The 21,933-nt window shown below is 41.0% G+C and overlaps 1 protein-coding gene across 2 annotated transcripts in view; it reads left to right on the top strand.

Moving 5' to 3' along the window:
- Nucleotides 1-21,933, top strand: part of LOC111153611 (nuclear factor kappa B subunit 1) — a 118,866-nt gene that overhangs the window by 84,728 nt on the left and 12,205 nt on the right. For both annotated transcript variants that reach the window (XM_022512744.1, XM_022512753.1), the window contains exons 10-16: nucleotides 329-420; nucleotides 2,480-2,618; nucleotides 10,454-10,597; nucleotides 12,018-12,107; nucleotides 13,897-14,082; nucleotides 15,184-15,325; nucleotides 18,815-18,929. In XM_022512744.1, coding sequence (XP_022368452.1) covers nucleotides 329-420; nucleotides 2,480-2,618; nucleotides 10,454-10,597; nucleotides 12,018-12,107; nucleotides 13,897-14,082; nucleotides 15,184-15,325; nucleotides 18,815-18,929 — 908 coding nt within the window. The remainder of the gene's footprint in view (nucleotides 1-328; nucleotides 421-2,479; nucleotides 2,619-10,453; nucleotides 10,598-12,017; nucleotides 12,108-13,896; nucleotides 14,083-15,183; nucleotides 15,326-18,814; nucleotides 18,930-21,933) is intronic.

The following is a 21,933-nucleotide window of genomic DNA, read 5'->3' as shown; positions in this document are numbered from 1 at the left end:
CTTTGTGTTTCTCAGAAATGAATTGGGTCAGTGATGGAGAGGTGGGAAGGTCAAAGACTGGTTAAGAGAGAAGTCAGATTGAATAGGTAAATCTAGTGTTCTCTCAATATGAATGAAACTCAGGGTCCATTACTGTGGTAACTAATAAAAAAATGCATTGATTTGTGAAAATTTTGAATGATTCAAAAGCCTTTCATATTAATTACTTTTTTAAAAGTTTAAGCACATAGTAGGTAGAATATTGAACCAGCTGCATTTTCCAGCATGCTTACAAATATTACTACTCTATGTGAAATTATACTTCTGTATAATATGTGACTGTTTGCAGATGACATCCAGATTCGATTTTATGAAGAGGAGGAAAATGGTGGGATCTGGGAAGGATTTGGAGATTTTTCCCCCACAGATGTTCATAGACAAGTAAGTGGACGATGATGATGGTCACGACGATTTTACATTTTCTGTCTTGTTGAAATTCAGTACTTAATTTTCATGTATGAAAAAAGAAAAATCATAAATACTTATTTAACTTTCATAAAAGAGTACTGTTTTTAACACTCTTGCACATCTTCCAGAAAAGTTATCTACCATAGAATTATGAGCAAGGCCTTAAGGGACTACTGGCTCTGAGACCTTGTCATGACATTTCATTTGGGTGTCTGGTCACCTACCCATTAAGGCAATGGCCCTCAGGTCCTTTAGGGGAAATATTTTAAGTAATCATATTAATCTGTTCAGACTGACATAACAAAATACCATCGACTGGGTGTATTAAGCAACAGAAATTTATTTCATCACGGTTCTGAAGGCTAGAAGTCCCAGATCAAGGCCCTACAGGGATGGTTCCTGGTGAGAGCTCTCTCCTCCTGGCCTGTAGACAGCCACCTTCTGGCTGTGTCCTCACATGGCAGAGAGAAGAGAGGTAGCTCTCTGGTGTCTCTTCCTATAAGAACACTAATCCTGTCCTCTCACAGTTCTACCCTCATGACCTCATTTAACTTTAATTACTTCCATAAAAGCCCTTTCTCCAAATATAGCCACACTAGGGGTTAGGGCTTCAATATGTGAATTTTGAAGGGACAGTCATCTGCTATAGTATTCCACCAGAGTAATTATGGCGAGACCTGTTAAAGAGATATTGTAATGAAAAGTGTTGAAAGGAAGAGTCTTCTACTTGAGGCTGATATCATCATGATAAGTCAGGAGTTCCCAGTGACAAGTGAGTATATAACTAAGAGAAATGCTGTTTTGTATCTTAATCACTCTCAGTGATTGAGAAATACTATTTTCACCCCAAAACTGGAAACAATCTAAAATGTCCATCAGGAAGTGGCCAGTTAAAGGAATTATGGTGGATCCGTATGAGGGAATATTATGCAGTTATTAAAGAGAATGAATAGTTGATGAACTAATACGGAAAAATCTCAAAAGTACAACATTAAAAAATATTTTAAGATATAGAACAAAGTGCATATAAAAAAGATTGAGTCAGGATCTCGGGGTCCTGGGATCAAGCCCCGAATCGGGCTCTCTGCTCATCAGGGAGCCTGCTTCCCTTCTCTCTCTGCCTGCCTCTGCCTACTAGTGATCTCTCTCTCTCTCTGACAAATAAATATTAAAATTTTTTAAAAAAAGGATTACCTGTTTCAAAATGCTTAAAAAAAAAAAAAAGATCGTTCATGTTTGCATAAGCATAAGGAAATTCTGGAAGCATACACAAGGAATGAATAACATCACTGTGGTTCCCTCTGGGGGCAGGCTCACAGTAGGAACTGCCTAGATTGGAGCACCAGGAGAGGCGTATGCAGGTGTGTTCAGACATGGGGTATGCCCCTCTGTACCTCTCCATATTTTACAAAGTCTCGATCCCTATTAATACATTACATATTCAAAAAAATCAAACAAGAAACTGTAAAAATGCCAAACTATTGTGGCACTACCAGAAATTAGTGAGGAGGCTAACTTAGAGGTGTCACAGAATGCCCTTGAAGCCTACCGCATTGGCCATCCTCACTTGGAAATATATGTCTCTCTTGCAGGATTTAGCTTCCTCTCCTCATTGGCCAACCTGCAGGCTGATTGTAGTACCCCGTTCTTCACTCTCTCTTTCCACAGCCAGTGTTTCTGATGTTGCTGTAAATAATTTTGGAGCATGTTAAGGCTGACTTAGAAGAGAAGGAGGAGTATATGATGTATTTTACTCACACAGTTATTTAACAACTGGAAGACATTTGAAATGTTAGACAAATGAAAAGAAAGGTTGGCAAAACATTAGCATAATCTCATATTTCAGTTTTACTGTGACAATTTAATGGTAATGTATGGGCATAGAATTCTGAGTTTGTAACTTTCTCTAGAATGCCTTCTTTTTTAGTATACTGTGTCTAAACATTGGGCATAAAGAATATGTTTAATGAGTAGCATTTCTGGGAAAAAAAATACAGGCGTCCCCCAACATTTGGATCTTTGTATCCTACAGTTTGCCATCGTCTTCAAAACCCCAAAGTATAAAGATGTCAACATCACAAAACCAGCTTCCGTGTTTGTCCAACTTCGGAGGAAATCTGATTTGGAAACCAGCGAACCCAAACCTTTTCTCTACTACCCTGAAATCAAAGGTAACTCAGTTGCTTACACACTTGTGCTGTTTCCCATAAAAGGACAAAGCTGATCAGAAAAGATCAGTTGGCTGCTTCCTTTGAATGGCTTAGGAACCTAGAAGTTGGCCCCCAGACCAATGGTATTGATTTTTAGAGAGGAGAGAAGTAATATACTATTTTGGAGATCATGGAATTAAGTCCAGCCTTTCAAAATAGTGTTACTTTTACCAAGCTTATGTGAGATTTAGACATTTGAGAATTAGCCCTTGAATCTGAGAATCTGCCATTTATTTGAGGCTCTTTGGGTTTGGCTGGTTAAGGCGGCTGTTCAGGAGAATCGAATGCTGTATCAACTGGCCTCAGACAGTAGAACGGGAGACTCAGCCACCATGCAGTGCAGAGCCATAAAAATGAATAAAGCACCCTTCTTGTCCTCACAAAAGACACCCCAAAAAGGGGAGAGAATAATCTTACATAGTTACAATGAGAATTATAATTTTGGTAAGCTCCCACAGGGAAGCATTCTAAAACACTTTGAGGATACCGAGGACCCTTGTTTCGAAAGAAACCACCAAGAAGTAGGCTTCTTGGGGCGCCTGGGTGGCTCAGTGGGTTAAAGCCTCTGCCTTTGGCTCAGGTCATGATTTCAGGGTCCTGGGATCAGGCCCCGCATCGGGCTCTCTGCTCAGCGGGGAGCCTGCTTCCTCCTCTCTCTATGCCTGCTTCTCTGTGATCTCCATCTGTCAAATAAATAAATAAAATCTTAAGAAATAAAAAAAAAAAGAAGTAGGCTTCTTCAAGGTTCTTTAGTTTGGGGTGTATTTCAGTAGTTGGGTGAGAAACAGGGAACATAAGGGTTTCCTAGCCTTAAGAAACTTGAGCTGAACAGTTAGTGTTTGTTCAGAAAGAAGTGAGAGCCTTGTGAGTACCAAGATGAACCACTGAAGACCAAGGCAGGTAAGGAAATCCAGAGCCAAGCACAGAAGTGCTGTGATGGGTAGCTGAAGATTCTGGAGAGGGGAATGACCAGGCCTACTGAGATTTGGATTGATGACTCTGACTTCCTTATGTGGACACTGAGGAGACTATCTGAGCAGCAGACAAGGAGCCCGAAGAGTAATGCAAGAGTCCAGGTGAGAAAAGGTGAGGTTCATGAAGGTCATAGTGCAAAGAATGAAAGAAGAAGGTAGTGCCAAGAAAACCCAGATGCTGGTTGGGGTAGGAGGTGAAGGAAAAATTCAGGAGTCCTAGATGGTTCTAGGAATCCCAGCCATGTTATGTGGTTGAGATGAGGAAAGAATCAAGAGAGCAAAAGTAGGTTTGAGTGGGCAAAGAGGGAGCTCAGTTTCAAACATGTCACATTTTAGGTTTCCCTGGCAAATTCCTAATAAGCCAGTCGAAAGGCAAGACTGGAACTCCAGAAGGCAGGGTGGGAAATTCAGCATTGAGAATCCTCTCAGAATGAGAGTGACAAGCCCCTAAGTAGGATAATTGCTCAAAGATACTTCTTAACCTCGTGTCCACTGACCCCCAAAGGGTCCAAAGATAGAAATGGACTTTAGTTAATTAGCTTTTTTATATAATCCTATTTTGTATTTTACATATTGATAACTAAGATTCTAAGAAGAGATCCGTGGACTTCACAAGACTGAAAAAAGGGGTCATGGCACAAACAAAGTCAGAAACCCCTGGGTTAGAGGGAAGTGAGACCATAGGGGGAGGTCAATGAAATGATCATCACAGGGCATGTCCTGACTGATGTCAGAAGCCACAAAGGTGCCATATTGATGACGCACGGGGGTGTTGGATCCTGTGACAGCCACATGTGATGTGGGATCCTTGAAGAGGGCTTCTTTTTCTAGGACTCATGTTGTGGCAGGAGCATTTAGAAGATGATTCCATGGGTTCTCATTTCTTTTTCAGAAGTTGTAACCTGTCCACCACTGAGTCCAATTTTTAGTGTATCCCATTACTGTGGTGTGAAGACATTGTCAGCAGAAGAGCTTTTTTCCCCCTCCACGTATAATTTCATGCAAAATCCCAGTACATACACCTGACAGGCTCTGGTTAAAGTGGAAGTGGGGAGCCGACCCACTCGGCCTTCCCTAGAAGCCCACCTCCCCTTATTTCTTGGCCCAGTGATAGCCTGAGGTCTTCCAAATGCTTCAGGCTGCATAAAGATGAAAATCACTGCTTCCAATTAAACACACTTCTTTAATAGACACAGAAGAGAAATATGGCTAATCTGGGGGGACTTTCTGAGGGAAAAAAAATAGATTTCTTCTCCTAAAATACATCTTCACATAATGTCTGTTCTTTCTGACACAGAGAATTATGTTTAAAAAGAATACCCAGATTACCTACACATGTATGAGCCTAGAAACATTCAAAGCTAAGCTTGGTTTCTAGGCCACATGTCTACCTTTTGCAGTGGTATCTGTTCATCAAAAGAGTAAGGGACAGCTGGGGCATGTTCAGACATTCATTCATAATATCAGATGCTGGGGTTAGAGAATGGGGTCTTCTAAAAGTTCAAAATCCCCACCTTTATGCTTCAAGCACTTCCAGACTGCCACTGACTAAAAGCTCCATGTAATACAAACAAATAAGAAGAAACATCTGGAAAAATAAGGGCAATTGAGCTCCACAGAAAGAATGACCAAACATATATTGTGATCAAGTCGTGTGAGATTAGAACTATTTCATTGAAGGTAAAAAATTACCTTAGTCAATAAAACCTTCTGGATTATAAAATTCCAAGATGAAATAATTGCAGGGAGCAATCATCACACCAGACATATGACTTGGTCCAAAAAGTAGCAGGCCGTTTCATATAAGACTAAATGTATGAAAGTGAATCCCAACTATATAACCCAGGGAATCAATCATTGTATACATTTCTCAGAAGTCACTGAATACATCTTCTACTGCCCCAGCCCCTGCAGTCACTCCTTATGTCATTGCCTAATTTTGTATTGTTTGTTATCTTTATCAACATGTAAAATTGTCTTATGTATTAATTTACATGTCTATTATCTTCTTCCATCTTCAATAGGAAGACTATTCTTTAGGTCATAGATTTGGTCTTTCATGTTTATTGCTACATTCCCAACATCTAGAACAGTATATGTCATATATGTTACTTTTTTAAGTAGGCTCTACGCCCACATGGGGCTTGAATTCACTACCCTGAGATCAAAAAGTACATGTTCTACTGACTGAGCCAGTCGGGCACCCCTTAGTATATGTCATATAGTAGATGCTGAGATAAATCTGAAAGCTGATTTATTTTTTCAAGTTTTTATTTTAATTCCACTTAGTTAACACACAGTGTTCTGTTAGTTTCAGCTGTATGATATAGTGACTCAACACTTCCATACATCACCCAGTGCTCATCACAAGTGTCCTCCTTAATCCCCACCACCTATTTCACCTGCCACCACCCACCTCCCCTCTGGTAACCAGCAGCTTGTTCTCTGTAATTAAAAGTCTGTTTCTTGATTTGTCTCTTTCTTCCATTTTTTTTTCCTCTTTGCTTGTTTGTTTTGTTTCTTAAATTCCACATGAGTATAATCATATGATATCTTTCTCTGACTTATTTGCTTAGTGTCTAGCTCCATCCATGTTTTTGCAGTTGGCAAGATTTTGTTCTTTTTTATGGCTGAATAATATTGTATATTATATATATTATGTATAAACACACACATGCACGTATTTTATATATATATGATATATATATATCACACACACAAACATACACACACTGTATCTTCTTTTTTTTTAAGATTTTATTTGCTTATTTGACAGATAGAGATCATAAGTAGACAGAGAGGCAGGCAGAGAGAGAGGAAGGGAAGTAGGCTCCTTGCTGAGCAGAGAACCCAATGCAGGGCTCGATCCCAGGACCCTGGGATCATGACCTGAGCCAAAGGCAGAGGCTTTAACGCACTGAGTCACCCAGGCGCCCCACACTGTATCTTCTTTATCCATTCATCAGTCAATGGATACTTGGGCTGCTTCCATATCCTGGCTCTTGCAAATATGAAAGCTGACTTATTGATTGACCAACCAAGTTACCATCTTCATCCAAAAGGCTAGTAATTTGTTGGATGCCATCAAGAAGGATATCAGACAAAAAAATGTAACACATATTCCTTTCATTGTATTGAATCATCCAGACATCTCTATGGTTATTGACATTGTACCTCATAAAAACTTTATGGAGACGTTTGGGTTCAGGGAAGACAAAATAATAGAGAGGGATGATTGAAAAGAGAAGATAGTTGAGGAACTGCTGTATGAAAGCAAAAAAAGACCATATGATTTTTCAGTCTGAAAAGATAGAGATTCAGAAGAAACAGAATCATAATCTTTAAATTATGAAAGGAATGCAGACAACTTTACTAGAACACTAGAACCTGAAAAATCAGAATGAGGTACTTTTAAGGCATACACACAGCAAAAAAAAAAAAGGGTGGAGACTAAAAGCTTACGTTTGTGAACTGAACTATTATCATAATCATCAATTATTAAAAAAAGAGAGGGGTGCCTTGGTGGCTCGGTGGGTTAAGTATGACTCTTCATTTCAGCTCAGGTCTTGATTTTGAGGTCATGGGATCAAGCTCCGCATGGGGCACTGCGCTAAGCACGGAGTCAGCTTTGAATTCTCCCCCCTCTCCCTCCTGCTCACTTTCTCTGTGTCTCAAGTAAATGAATAAAATCTTTAAAAAAAAAAAAAAAAGGTATGGCAGGGTTGGGAAAGGAGAGATATTTTGGAGTGTTTCCCCAAAAATGGCTGCTTGATATAATGGAAAGCTCACTAAACTTTAGATCTGATCCTCACTCTGTCCTGACCTCTGACAATCCCCTAATCTTCCTAGCTTCTATTTCCTCTTCCCCAAAGGAGAGCTTGTAGTAAGTGACCACTTAGATCCCTTCTGGAATAGGTTGATGTTTCATAGTACAACCACGGTGCCACTGTCAAAGGCAGACCACAAAGATAAGTAAACGAAATGGGAAAATCTCCATGTTCATTTCTGGGAAATTTAGACTGCAGGTTCTTTTATTTAAAAGCCTGTCATGGGGCGCCTGGGTGGCTCAGTGGGTTGGGCCGCTGCCTTCAGCTCGGGTCATGATCTCGGAGTCCTGGGATCGAGCCCTGAGTGGGGCTCTCTGCTCAGCAGGGAGCCCGCTTCCTCCTCTCTCTCTGCCTGCCTCTGTGCCTACTTGTGATCTCTCTCTGTCAAATAAATAAATAAAAATCTTTAAAAAAAAAAAAATCCTGTTGTAATGAAATTTCCATTTCAGTTTCTTGTCATTGAAATCTTAATGGATATAGGATATTTAATATTTTTAAATTGACTCAAAAATTCTCATTTTACAGTGAAATATAACCATTGAACATCTGTTTTCTCAGTCAAAAGAAGTACATAGCAAATGCCAAATGATCTCTTTGCTAGAAAGCATGTCAATAGATAACATTATCCCCGAAGATGAGTGAACTGCTTCCCTCCTGTGTTTCATATTTCTAATGAACGAATATTCTATGTGAGATCAACAGTATATAGATTGAGTAATAAATACGACTATTGGTTATAGTACAACTGACGGAAAAATTTTATAAATCTATCCAAAATCTTTGATAAGGACATTTGTAAAGTTTTTCCACTTTGAGGCCAACACTTTCTAGGGGAAGCACATTCTCTTCAAGTTGACCGACATTGGCTTTCTTCTTCCTAACAAGTGTGGACATGATCAGTTTGTTGTTGTTGTTTTTTTTAAGATTTTATTTATTTATTTGTCAGAGAGCGAGCACAAGCAGGGGAGCAGCTGGCAGAAATAGAGAAGGAAGCAGGCTCCCCACTGAGCAAGGAGCCTGATGTGGGACTCGGGACTTGATCCCAGGACCCTGGGATCATGACTTGAGCCAAAGGCAGCTGCTTAACTGATTGAGCGGCTCAGGCATCCCGACATGATCAGTTTTTGAACTATTATTTGTAAGGGTACTTTGCTGTATCCTATTCCATGCTTTAGTCTTCCAGCTGCACTGCAGTGACCATGAGGTAGTCAGTAAGAGCACTCTCTTGATGAGCCCTGAGGTGACCGGAACAACCACAGAATTAGAAATAAGTAGGGATCTTTCTAAACATAAAAACATTGACCAAAACTGACATTGAAAAATCAGAAATAGGAGGCACCTGGGTGGCTCAGTGGGTTAAGCCTCTGCCTTCGGCTCAGGTCATGATCTCAGGGTCCTGGGATCGAGCCCTGCATCGGGCTCTCTGCTCATCAGGGAGCCTGCTTCCCCCTCTCTCTTGCCTAACTCTCTGCCTACTTGTGATATCTCTCTGTGACAAATAAATAAAACTCTTTTAAAAATAGAAAAATTTTTTTAATTAAAAAAAATCAGAAATAGGACAATTGTTAAGTATCAGGCTGCTAATTGAGAAAAAGAATACCACACTGGTTATTTACTTAAACAAAAACCTTCCATCCTTTTAGCCCAAAAAGAGAGAGGGGAGAAAAAAGTATATTGTAGGAAGGCCAGAGAAGAGAAAGAAACGGAAACAGAAAGAAGAAACAAGAACACGGTAATGGACCGCAAAGGCATTGGGACTGGTGAGAACAACAGAGTGAAAAGCAAAAGAAAAACAGCAACTACACAAGGAATGAGGGAAGACGGTCTAACTAGTGTCTGGACCTGGACAGTCAACAGTCTTGGGGGCATCACTGTACTGCAGTCAAGTTGTGTTCTTAGACTTTCAGCCTCCCGTTTCTCATCAGTCACCACTGACTATCGATCCCTCTTTCCTTGTATTTCTGGGGTTCACCCACTTGTATTATCATGGTGCCCAGTAAGGAACAGCCCCCATCTCCTTATGTCTCCACTGTCTCTGCCTCTCACTTTGACTCTTCATTCTGTCCCATGCACCTGCAACAGGGGAAGCTTCCTAAAATACCACACTATGTGCATCATCCCCAGTTCAGAAATACTCAATGGCTCTCCTGCTGGTAAAACCCTTTGGTTCACGATCCAGAAGCTCTACAGGGCAGTCCCGAGTAGCCCCATTTCTCAAGAATATCTCATGCTCAACTTTCACTTCAGCTAAACGGAACCACTGCAGCTCTCAGAAGCACACAGTGTACATTCCTTCCTTCATTACTTTCCCTCTATATCCCATCTCCAGAACATCCTCCCGGTGCCCTCTCCTGACAGAAAGTTGATTCCTGCAAGACTTTCCTGAGTTTTCCACCCCACAGGGACTTCCTAGAAGTGCTTCCTTGATCTCCTGGAATGCTGGTGTGCGCCATAAATTTAACATATATAGCACTGTGGTCCTCTCTCTCTCCAGGTCTCCCCCGCAACACCCGCTGCAACCTTAAAATTATATTTTAAGGGTTCTTGACAGCAAAGATATTATTCATACTATTCTTTCTCTCTAGCACTTAGTTCATAGTAGAGTCATTATAAATGGTAGTTGGTTAGTAATCATTTGTGAATGACCAAATGAGAATGCTCAGTATTGGTTTTCTTATGCTGTGTCTTCAGTATCCTAACGTTGCTGGGAAATCTAGTCTTTCACTAATCTGAATGACACTGGGGACTTCAGAAACTGTTGCAGAGGGGATTTGGGTGTGTGCAGCTCTGTGGTCTCTCTGAGGCCAGTTCTCTGTATTCCGATCCATTGGAATAAATATACTGCTTCTTGAAATTTGGCATCTCTTCCTCCTTGGGTGATTTCTGTTTCCTTTTAAGGTGTTTAAAAATACCATCCGAATCAATACTCTTTCTGTGGCTAGTAGTGGAATTGAATCAGTCTTTTCTCCTCTGGTTTCTCTTCCTTTAAATACAGATAAAGAGGAAGTGCAGAGGAAACGGCAGAAGCTCATGCCTAATTTCTCAGATAGTTTCGGCGGCGGGAGTGGAGCTGGAGCTGGAGGCGGAGGCATGTTTGGCGGTGGCGGTGGCGGAGGGGGTGCTGGAAGTACAGGGCCAGGTACGCACTAAGTCTGCTCTTTTTAAAGCTTGTCACGTGGGAGATGGTCGAATTTTCCTTTCCTAAAGTTCCCATATTGTCTGTGGGTCAAGCTGCCGGGACATTATTGAATGCAACAGATTAAATTAATTAAAATTTCCCAACATACGGAATTTTTCAAAGAAACACATGTTCCTATTGCAACATGTAGGTAACACCAAAAACAGTAAGAAGAAAAAAAGTCACCCAAGGCCAGTTATCTGAAGAATGCATCTATTAACATTTTGGTGTGTTTCCCCTCCCTCCCACCCACCCACCCTCTCTTCCTTCCTCCCTTCTTCCTTCCTTCCCTCTTTCCTTCCTTCCTTCCTTCCCTTCAGTCCCTCCCTTCTATACTGTCTTGGTTTTCTTTGAAACCATTGAGAGGATTTCATATTATACATACTACATTGTAGAAAATCTGAAGATACATAAAATCCTGCTGTTGAAGGTTAAGTTCTGCAAATTTTTTTCTGTGCAGACATTATACTATGTAGTTATGCAGTGTCATGAGTACAGCTACAGTCCTCATAATGTGTTGTATTTGATCTATTTACCTGGATGGTTTATTATCAGCACGTCACGATTGTGTAGAGAGAGTCATAGATGCCGCTTCTCCCTAATGGGTTAACTAACATAAGCATTTCCCCCGTGGCAATATAAATTTTATGTAAGCATAACATTTTAAGCATCAGTTAAATGACTCCTAGTATTTCATCAAGTGAACACACCATAGTATTACTTACTTGAATGTGTTTCCTGTTTTTTATTGTCTTCACTCAGTGCCTTCATCCACATTGCTTTTCTTTTATTCCAGATTGTTTTTGTAAATTAGATTCTTTGAAGTAAAATTACAGTGTCAGAGAGTATGACGTCTAATACCAGCTGCTTTCCCCAAAGAGTTTTACGTGTGAGTTTATGCTTCCACCAAAACTGCCTGAGAATGAACAGTGTGGTCATGTTTCCCCTGAAGAGTCAGTATTTTTTCCGTATTTTGTTTGGTTCAGTTTTTCCCTCCGGAGGTTGTTTCAAGGTCCTCTGTGTCAGCAAGTCGGAGTTTGGTTGGTGACCACTCACCACTGGCCTCTCCTCTCCACACAGGAGTGGGAGCCTTTCTCCAGCATGAACTCTTCCACACTGCCCCAAGCCTGGGTGTTGCCTGAGTTGCCAAATCTAAGCTTGATCAGAGTGGAATTCTGATCATCCTGTCATCTCCCACAGTGTATCTTGCTAACTCTCCATGGAAGCAGCATGTTGGGCACACTGCCCTCCCACACCAAAGCCCGCGCTCACCTTAAGGAAGGACACTGAATTTTGCTGAGTCTTTGTTTTAAAAAAAAAAAAAAAAAAAAAAAAAAAAAAGAAAAGCATGAGATTTCAATTGTTTTGCTTGCCTTTTCAGGGTATGGCTTCCCTCACTATGGATTTCCTACATATGGTGGAATTACCTTCCATCCCGGAACCACTAAATCTAATGCCGGGATGAAACATGGTAAGTAAGATAGTTTTTTTAATAGTGAGGAAAGAATAACAAAATTAATGCCAAGAAGTTTTTTTTTTATCATTACCCATCATGACATTGTCATCTTGAAAAAAAAATTGATAAATGCAAATAAACTAAGAAGGTATTTTTCCATTAAAAAAAAAATGTTATTCCCTGTGGTGAATATAAATTCTAGTCCCAGTGCTGTGTTTATACATTGGGTCGTGAGTTCAAGCCCCATGCTGGGCATGGAGCCCACTTTAAAAAATATATTGACTTTGTAAGTGGAATGACCAGGGGGAAGAAAACATTAAAAAGGGATCTAGAGAGACACTTGACTATTGAAGCATTAAAAAAGTCACCAAATTTACCTATTCTTTCCCTTTTTTCCCCCTTAAATACTATACTTTTATAGACATTTTGAGTTTTATAGGGGTGACCTTTCCCATCAAATGCATCCCCTAATTTGCAGTTGTCACACCATGGCCTCATGGTTTATATTACATGTCCATTCTAGCATACCCATTGAAGAAATAATCCAATGAAGCCTTCCCAGGTATGGAATGTATTTTATGTCAGGTGCTGCTACACATCTTGACTGTAATCTTCATGATTACTCTATAAGGAAAAGAGTAGTGTCTCCATTGTACAGACAGAGGACACCCAGGTTCAGAAATGTTCATTCACTCACTGAAGGCACATACCTGTTAATGGCAGAACTAGGATTTGAGCCAGTTCTGCTCATAAAACCTGTGTGTTCTCAGAGCACCTGTCAGATGGCATGGTCCGGCCTGAAAGAGCACAGAAATGGTGCCCCAAGTAGATCCCACACTAAAGAACATGGCTTGATATCGCATCCTAACAACTTGCTTGGTGAAATAACATTAGGGAAAGAATAATTCCTCTGTTTCTATTTAAACTTTAAAAATTTCACTTCCCTGGGGCGCCTGGGTGGCTCAGTCAGTTAAGCATCTGACTGTTGATTTCAGCTCAGGTCTCAATCTCAGGGTGGTGAGTTCAAGCCCCATGCTGGGCATGGAGGCCACTTAAAAAAAAAAAATCCACTTCCCTGCAATTCACAGAAGAGCTATATTTCTTTTTTCTCCTTTATAAATAAACAATGAAATGTAAGTTTTTAGAACTGTAAATAAAAATTTTTTAAGATCTTAAAAGTTCCTCATCAAAAGAAAAAGATTTATATGTGCTGACTGATATTAATTATTGTGATGATCATTTGGCAGTATATACAAATATTGAATCATTATACAGTACACCTGAAACTAATGTAATGTTATATGTCGGTAGTAAAAAAGTATCAGTAAAAATGTGTCTTTCAGAATTGAATGTTTAAAATAGGGTTGCCTGGGTGGCTCAGTGGGTTAAAGCCTCTGCCTTTGGGTCAGGTTATGATCTCAGGGTCCTGGGATCGAGCCCCACATCAGGCTCTCTGCTCAGCAGGGAGCCTGCTTCCTCCTCTCTCTGCCTGCCTCTCTGCCTACTTGTGATCTCTGTCGGTCAAATAAATAAATAAAATCTTTCAAAAAAAAATCTACCTTTAAAAAAAATTTAAAAATAAAATAAAATAGCTCCAAAACACTGTGTCAAATAAATAAAATCTTTAAAATAGTTCCAAAACAGGTTACCTAATGATTTAACTATTTTAAAAGAAATTTTAAATTACTGTTTTTCTTTTCCCTTTGCAGTAAATTTGCCTCCCATCTTTATCTGACATGAAATAGTAAATTATAACTTAATAGATTTTACTGAGAAAAAGCTGATATTTTTGTTTCTGTCTTAGGAACCATAGACACCCCATCTAAAAAGGATTCTGAAAGTGGTGACAAGAGTGTGGACGGAAGGGCAGTCAGCCCCTCTGGGAAAGTAACTGAACCCATAGAACAGGACAAGAAGTCCAGCACTGGGGATGATGCGGTTACTCTGACGTATACAGTGGGAGAGAAGGAAGAGAATTCTAGGTTTCAGGGTAAGTGAACACAGAGATGGTTACATGGTATTGACTGGTGAGGAGATGGGTTGGTTCGAGGTGTGGAGACCATTGCCAGAAGACAGGTTTATTTTCTGTTCATCTAAAAATGATGCATCAATACGTAGTTCAGTGTGCTCTTCAGAGCTTTTTGAAAAGCATGTGTCTGATCATCTTACTCATACTGAGATTTCCATTCTCCCCATGTTGTCTCTGAATAGAAAGACTAAGGTTTACATATGCATTCTCCAATCATAATTATATAGTTTTAGGTATCATGGGAGATCATCTAGTTCATTTCTATCACAGATAATAGAGAAAAGTTTCCATCACTTTAATAGCTTCTCTCTCGACTGTAGCTTGACTATCATATTGAAGTAGAGCTTTGCCATTTCCTTTTACCCTGAAGCCCTCTTTGAACAATCAGGATAAAGAGGGACAGTGCACTTCTGTGCGTATTTTGAACCAGTACTCATTAGAGAAAAGGGAAGGGAAAGATGGCAAATATTTCAACTTATTGGCCACTTATGGTCTCTATCACAGATTCCTTTTTTTTTTAATACCACTTTAAAAATGTACAAAGCATGGTTAAGTGGGGGATCATATAAAAACAGGCCACGGTTTTGGCCTGCAGGTCTCAGTTTGCCTTCCCCTGTCCTTCCAGAAGCAAACTTCACAAGAACACCAATGGCCTATGGAAAGACTGTCTGTCTGTGTTTTTTGACACTTTGTCTAACAGGAAAGTTGCTGAAGACTCCAGTGAAGGATTATTTCATCAAGAGAGGGATTACTTATGATATAGTGAATTGAATCAACATTATTTAGAGATTGAGTGTGCCCCCTAAGATAACAGACATTTCTAAATTTCTTTCCCCTGATGAACCACAGACAGATTTTTGAGATCAGTCTCTCTATTTGTCCAGTGTCCAATTGTGCTTTTTCTAGTGAACACAATGCAGAAGTACTGAAAGGAGCATTTGCAATTAAAACGATGTGTGTTGAGGTATCAGAACTCTGCTGCTGATGGTTTTGACCTCAAGCATGCCGTACCTGTAAAGCGAGTAGAGGAAACTCAGCTGCGATTGTGTTCTTGCCTTGCAGATAACCTCTTTCTAGAGAAGGCTATGCAGCTGGCGAAGCGGCATGCCAACGCCCTATTTGACTACGCCGTGACAGGGGACGTGAAGATGCTGCTGGCTGTCCAGCGCCACCTCACTGCAGTGCAGGATGAGAATGGAGACAGGTAAGTCAGGACTTGAGCAAGCAAAAGTTGTCTTAGGGCAGGGAAGAGAGAAAATCGCTGTATGCTCACTGGCTAGAGATAAAAAGAATCGTTTAGAGGTATCGGGTCCTGTCACTGGAAGACTATCGTGGACAGTAGGGTGTCAGTAAGGTTGAATCCTTCGTTTGCTTCTCCTGTCCTGTGGCTCTCACCTGTTGGGTCCTAGCATAGCTCAAGTCCTCATCTAAGAGGACTGCCTTCTGGGCAAGAAAACAAAGACGTGTGTGGGGAATGGTCCTTTTTCAAAAACCTTGCCCAATTTATTGGGATAACATGTGAAATAACATTTAATAAACATATGTATGGGGCGCCTGGGTGGCTCAGATGGTGAAGCATCTGCCTTCATCTCAGGTCATGATCTCCAGGCCCTGGGATCAAGCTCCGCATTGGGCTCCCAGCTGAGCGGGGAGTCTGCTTCTCCCCCTACCCTTGCCTGCCTCTCCCCCTGCTTGTGCTCTCTCTCTCTCTCTCTCTCTCAAAATGAATAAAATCTTCAAAAAATTTTATTGGATTAATAACATTTGCTTTATGTACTGAAATGGTATAATAATAAAATTTGGTCCAACCAAATCCCTCAAGCACTTGTTATCCCAACCGCATATTTACGATGGTAGTGTACTCAAGAAAAAGCCCTATAAAGATAGCACCACGAAAACAACAAAACAATTAAGAGGCAGCTGTCATTCTTTCCCAGTTACTGGTTCCTTCCCTCCTGCGTCTGTTACCGGTTACCAGTCTGTGACTGGGTCAGGCTCCTGGGACTGCTCTAAGTCCCGCCGTGTGGGAGGCCCATGCTCCGATCACCAGGCGTCCGTTTCTAATGCTACTGAGTTTATATTGTCAAAGCCCCTGGCTTCTTTCTAAACCAGTCCTCTCAGGCCTTGCATTGAGACTTCTAAAATGATCTCAAAAGCCTGTGAGAATAACAAGAGACAACAGCCCTCAGATTCAAGTCAAGCGCCTTATCTAAAACTTTCCTAAAATAGTGTCAACCCTGAGAAATCCTTTTCCGTAGAGGAGCTCTTGAGGGCTGCGTTTTTAAACCTCAGTTGAAAACGGAATCAAACGCTTTAGGAAAGTGCCAACCTCAGGGTTTCAAACAGAGACCTTTGTTCTCATTCCTTGCAACGTAACCAAGGATGTGGTGTAACCACTGGCCTTGTTATACAGTACGAGAGGCACCCGTACAGCCTCGTTTGTGCGGTGCTGTGAACAGCAGAATGTTTTTACAGGGTTAAAGAATCCAATTAGCATTCAACAGCGTAGAACCACAAGAGAAAGCAGCCAGTTAACCAAGATAGAACAACAGTTTTCAAGTGACATTTTTACGGACCTGCAGAGTTGATGAGCCTAAGAAAGATAAGCACGTGGAAGCTAGCGAGGGACTGCAGGTCTGTGAGGGGAGGACTGTGGAGAAGATACAAGGCACGTGCGTTTGATGGGTGCATGGAGGGGAAGTTGCAGGCATGGGTAAGGACACAGAGGGGCGACCCAGGAGGTGGTCTTCCCTGCCCAAGCGGAACATGAATCCTTCGAGTCGCCTCCTGGGACCCCAAACGTGCACCTGCCAGCAGACTCTCGGGGTTTGCCGCAGCTGGAGAACAGAGAGGGGAGACCCAAGAGGAAGCCTCATGAGAATTTAGACAAGGGAAAGCTGTTGGTCCTCACATCTCAGGGCTCTTCTTTTCATTGCATTTGTCACACTCAGCTAGTAATCTGAATCCTGGAGTCATTAGTCATCACAGAAGGTACAATAAAGAAAAGAAAAGAACTTCTGGTATTGGGGAAATTCCCATGAGGGTGTGAGGATTTATGGGGGAGGGGGAATGTGCTTCTGTGATGAAATGCTGAGCTGCACATGGAAATTTTTAGGCAGTTTTGAAATACGACCTTTTTCTTAGTATATGTGCATCATGTCTGCGTCAGACTTTGGGCCCTTTTTAGAAGCCTTCTTCCAGCCTCACATTTCAAGAGACAAGTAGTGAAACCTCGACATCATTCATTTGCTCTCTCAAGTAACAAAATCACCAGTTCGTTTTTTAGGCCCTCTTGTGCCAAAGTTAATCCTTAGTAAAATGCACTTGCTGTTGCAAAGAAAGAGGCCTCAAAAACAGGACACCTCAGATGTTTCAACTGGAGAAAATCTAGCCTGTCCTCAAATCCCAGACGTCCTGCCATCACGCTATACTTTGAGTAGGCTCTGCGTCGAGATCTGTCCTTTCTTTGGCGTATTCCTTATCTTAGGGGATCCTCAGCTGCTCTACAGAGCAGCGCCCGTGTACCCCTTCGGCAGGGGGGCTTAAGGGATTCAGAGGTGGCTTTGGAGCCAGATGGACTTGGGCTGGACTCTCAGCTTCATCACTAGTTATGTGACATGGGTTGAGTTCTGTTATACCTGCGAGACCCAGTTTCGTCACTGGAAAAATGAGGATAATATTACCTACCTCATAGGGCTTCTTGTTATGATAAATAAGGTCATATATGTCAACTGCTTAGCATGGTCTGGTAAATAGAAGCTCTATACCCATAGTAACCACTTTTTTGAGGAATTTCAAGTTAATTTTAGTAGTAAGTTTTTTTAACAATTAAAAAATTGTGTCCTGAGAACTGATGCTTGGCTCCTGCCAATATTTTCGACCTCGTTAGCATAAGCCCCCAGTCTCATTCTTTCACCCTTATTTAGTGCCTAAATTGTGTGCCAGGGCTGTAAGGCTGACCCAGAGAGGACCAGCCCTGAGATCACAGGCCAGAGAGGGGGAAAGACGCATAGAAAACCGCAGTTGTGTAACCAAGTGGTAAACTTGAGGGGAGACCAACCATGTGCTCTGCCTAAGAAGTTCAGAGAGGAGGTAAGGTTTGAGCTGGAACATGAAGGATGGAGTAGGCACTGTCCAGGCAGAGAAGAGGAGCAAAATCATTCCAGGCAGAGGGAATGTTTGCCAGGGAGAAATAAAATCACATTGTTCCTTCAGAAGTTTACCTCAAGAGTCTTCTCCCAGTAGTTAAAAGCCTGGCCCCATTCTTCCCTCCTGGGATCTAGGAAGATCTTTCAGAAGCCAACACACGGTATTTTGGAGGAGGCTGGAAGGCTAGGTGAGGTAACTACATTTTCCTGAATGGTTTTTATACATGATCTATATGTCAAAGGAAGCCAGCAGAAAGCTAGAGGAGAAAATGCCCTTTGCTATCTCACGGAGGCAGAGTTGGGATTTGAACTTAGGTTTCTCTGCCTCGAGGTGCATTTATACCTCTAGGGATCAAACCAAAATGCCCCCAGAGACCAGGCAGACATGGTAAATGAGTGTAACAGTAGAACATTCCCACCTCAGATTCAAGACATTTGAGATTCAAGACATCTGGGGGCTGCAAGTCTGTCCTTTATTGGGGATCTCTTTTTTTTTTTGGTCACTAAAACTTTAGTTGACTCCTGCCACTCTGTTTTTGTTTCAGTGTCTTACACTTAGCAATTATCCATCTTCATGCTCAGCTTGTGAGGGATCTACTAGAAGTCACATCTGGTTTGATTTCTGATGACATTATCAATATGAGAAATGATCTCTACCAGGTAAGCAGAAATGCCAACTGAAGAAAAATGCAGTTAGTACATGCTTTACATGTGTGTGTGCATGTGAGTGTGTGTGTGTGTGTACATGTTATTTCTAATAATGTTAACAGTAAGAAAAATACAGTGTTTTGTAGGTTAAATCCTAAAAGCCCATTACTTGGGCATATGGCTTATGATTTAGGATCCTTTAGTCTGTGAGTATAATAGAAATCACTCCACAACAAAATTCTGCATCCTGCTGGGGGAAGGCAAACTTTAGAAATCTGTCAAAGAATTGATCCATTTTCTTTTTTTTTTTTCTTTTTCAAATTTATTTTATTCTTCTCATTATAATAAGTGTATTCTTAATCCCCATCCCCTATTCCACCTACCCACCCCACTCTCCTCCCCGTCCCCACCCCCACCACCGGTAACCATCAGTTTGTTCTCTGTAATTGAGGTCTGTTTTTGGTTTGTCCCTCTCTTTTTTTTTCCCCTTTGCTTGTTTGTTTTGTTTCTTAAATTCCACATAAGAATGAAATCATATGGTATTTGTCTTTCTCTGACTTATTTCACTTAGTGTTACACTCTGTAGCCCCATCCATGTTGTAGTAAAGATTTCATTCTTTTTTATGACTGAATATTATTCCAGTGTGTGTGTGTGTGTGTGTGTGTGTGTGTGTGTGTGTGTGTGATTCTTTGTTCATCTGTCGATGGACACTTGGGCTGCTTCCATGGTCTGGCTATTGTAGATAATGCTGGTATAAACATAGGGGTACATAGAGTCCTTTGAATCCATGTTTTTGTATTTTGGGGGTAGTTACTTAGTAGTGGGATTACTGGGTTGTAGGGTAGTTCTATTTTTAATTTTTTGAGGAACCTCCGCACTGTTTTCCACAGTGGCTGTACCATTTTGCATTCCCATCACTTTTCTCCACATCCTCATCAACATTTGTTTCTTGTGGTTTTGATTTTAGCCGTTCTGACGGGTGTGAGGTGATATCTCATTGTGGTCTTGATTTGTTTTTCCCTGATGATGAGTTGTGTTGAGCATCTTTTTTTCTTTTTTAAATTGAAATATAATTGACATATAACATTGTATTAGTTTAAGGTACACAGTAATTTAGTATTTGTATATGTGGCAAAATGATCACCAAAATAAGTTTGTCACCCATCACTGCCTATCGTTACCAAATTTTTTTTCTTGTGATAAGAACTTTTGGATCTACTCTCATAGCAACTTTCAAATATGCAGTATGGGAGAACCTGGAGTAAATATGTCATTTTTGTCAAGATAAATACAGTTGAAAAAAATTAAGTTTGGAAACCCAATAATGTGTAAGAATTTTGAAGCCTGCTGAAACACATTTTGACAATATCTAGATTAAGTGTATATCAAATAAAGGGTGCTGAAATCAGAACACAGAAAAGTAAAAAAGGTCGGTTGAGGAGAAGTGTCTTTCAAAATCAGAAAGACAGCTCAAATCAAGGAAACCAGAAAAAAAAAAAAAAAAAAACAGAGTTTTGCTCAGGTCGGGTTTGAACAGGAATTCAGTGCGTTCAGAAGCAAATTGAGGAACCCTGGTACAGAGGTCCTCAGACGTTGCAGAGAGAAGGTAGCTGGGACCCGGTGAGGCTCGTTGGCCCGGACAGCGTGCTTAGGTGCCTGGTCCCAGACCTGTCACTCTAAAAATACGCACCGTCGTGTGCATTAACTGCACAGTAAAGGTACCTGTTCCAGTTCTCAGTTGTTAAAGCAGGTTCCGTGAGTCATTTTTATCTCCTCGAGGCAAAAGAGCTAAAACATTTACATGTAGCTCTCACTTGATTGTTATGTGTGAATAGGCGTTTCCTGATAAGGGAAATAAGTCTGTCATTTGATATAAGGCTTTCGGCTCCTTCCCTGGTGGTGGTGCTTTATATCGACGGAAGAATGAAGTTGGAGATTCTTCACTGACTCATAATATAAAGTAATGAGGACAAAGTCTAATTTTAGGTAGACATTTAAAGAATGTCTTCAGATTCTCATACCATCTTGGGGGTTGTTGGTATTTGGAGAGTCATCTGGCCCTTAAAGTTTGATTTGCTCGGTCTTTACGACTGTTCCTCTCAACCATCACAAGCGTACAAATAAAACTGGGAACGAACAGGACTCTGTCGCTTCTCGGTCCTCCTTTCAAAGATTGCTTCACTTTGCTGCCTGTAGGTCAGATTCAAGGAATTACTTGTTTTTCTGTTTATAAATAAGCCCTGCAAAGGGCACCGCACAACAGGATTAGTAGTCGTGATTTATTATGGGCTGACCTCCTTACTGTATCATTTGGTTGCATATATTGAGACAAACACCTTGAAACCACCACCTCTGACACTTCTTGCCTTCCAATCTGGGGACTCTGGGGAGAACACAAGTCCATTTCTCCCCCAACTTTGCACCGCTCTCCTTCGTGGACAGGGAATCTAGGATCCCCTGGTAATGGCTTCTAGATCTCAAACATACACCCAGTAGCGACTTCGATTTGAGAATTAGAAAAGGCTAAAATTTGGACTCATTTCTCTTTGTAAAGGCTCTCTGTTAACTATTCTCGATGGAAAAATTTTGCAGTTCTCTAAGTAATTTGGATTATTTGGCAATTGTCTTAGACAACCTCCCAAAATACCATTCACTAATCTTAGTACATTTCTGTGACCATCTGTCATGATCAAATCTCTCTCCCCACCCACTTTCTAGAGATATACTCAAAATAATCTCAGTGCATAGAGTTAGGATTCTTCTGAAGATATTTCTGAAATCTATTGCCTTCAAGCCCTCTCCTCTTCTTCTCCCCCAACCACAGATCACCCCTCCAGTGTGTTTGATATGGATTGTTTTATCTGCATAGCTTCCCATGAAACATTAATGAGGGGTTTTGTGCATGTGGGTTTTTGCTTCTTTTTTTTTTTTTAAAGATTTTATTTATTTATTTGTTAGAGAGAGAGAGAGAGAGAGCACGAGCACAGGCAGAGTGGCAGGCAGAGGCAGAGGGAG

Source organism: Enhydra lutris, unplaced genomic scaffold (genome assembly GCF_002288905.1).
Source record: "Enhydra lutris kenyoni isolate GAN:26980312 unplaced genomic scaffold, ASM228890v2 scaffoldscaffold3, whole genome shotgun sequence".
Taxonomy (NCBI): Eukaryota; Metazoa; Chordata; class Mammalia; order Carnivora; family Mustelidae; genus Enhydra; species Enhydra lutris.
Note: the sequence above shows the minus strand (reverse complement) of the source record. Positions and strands in the feature narration are given on the sequence as shown.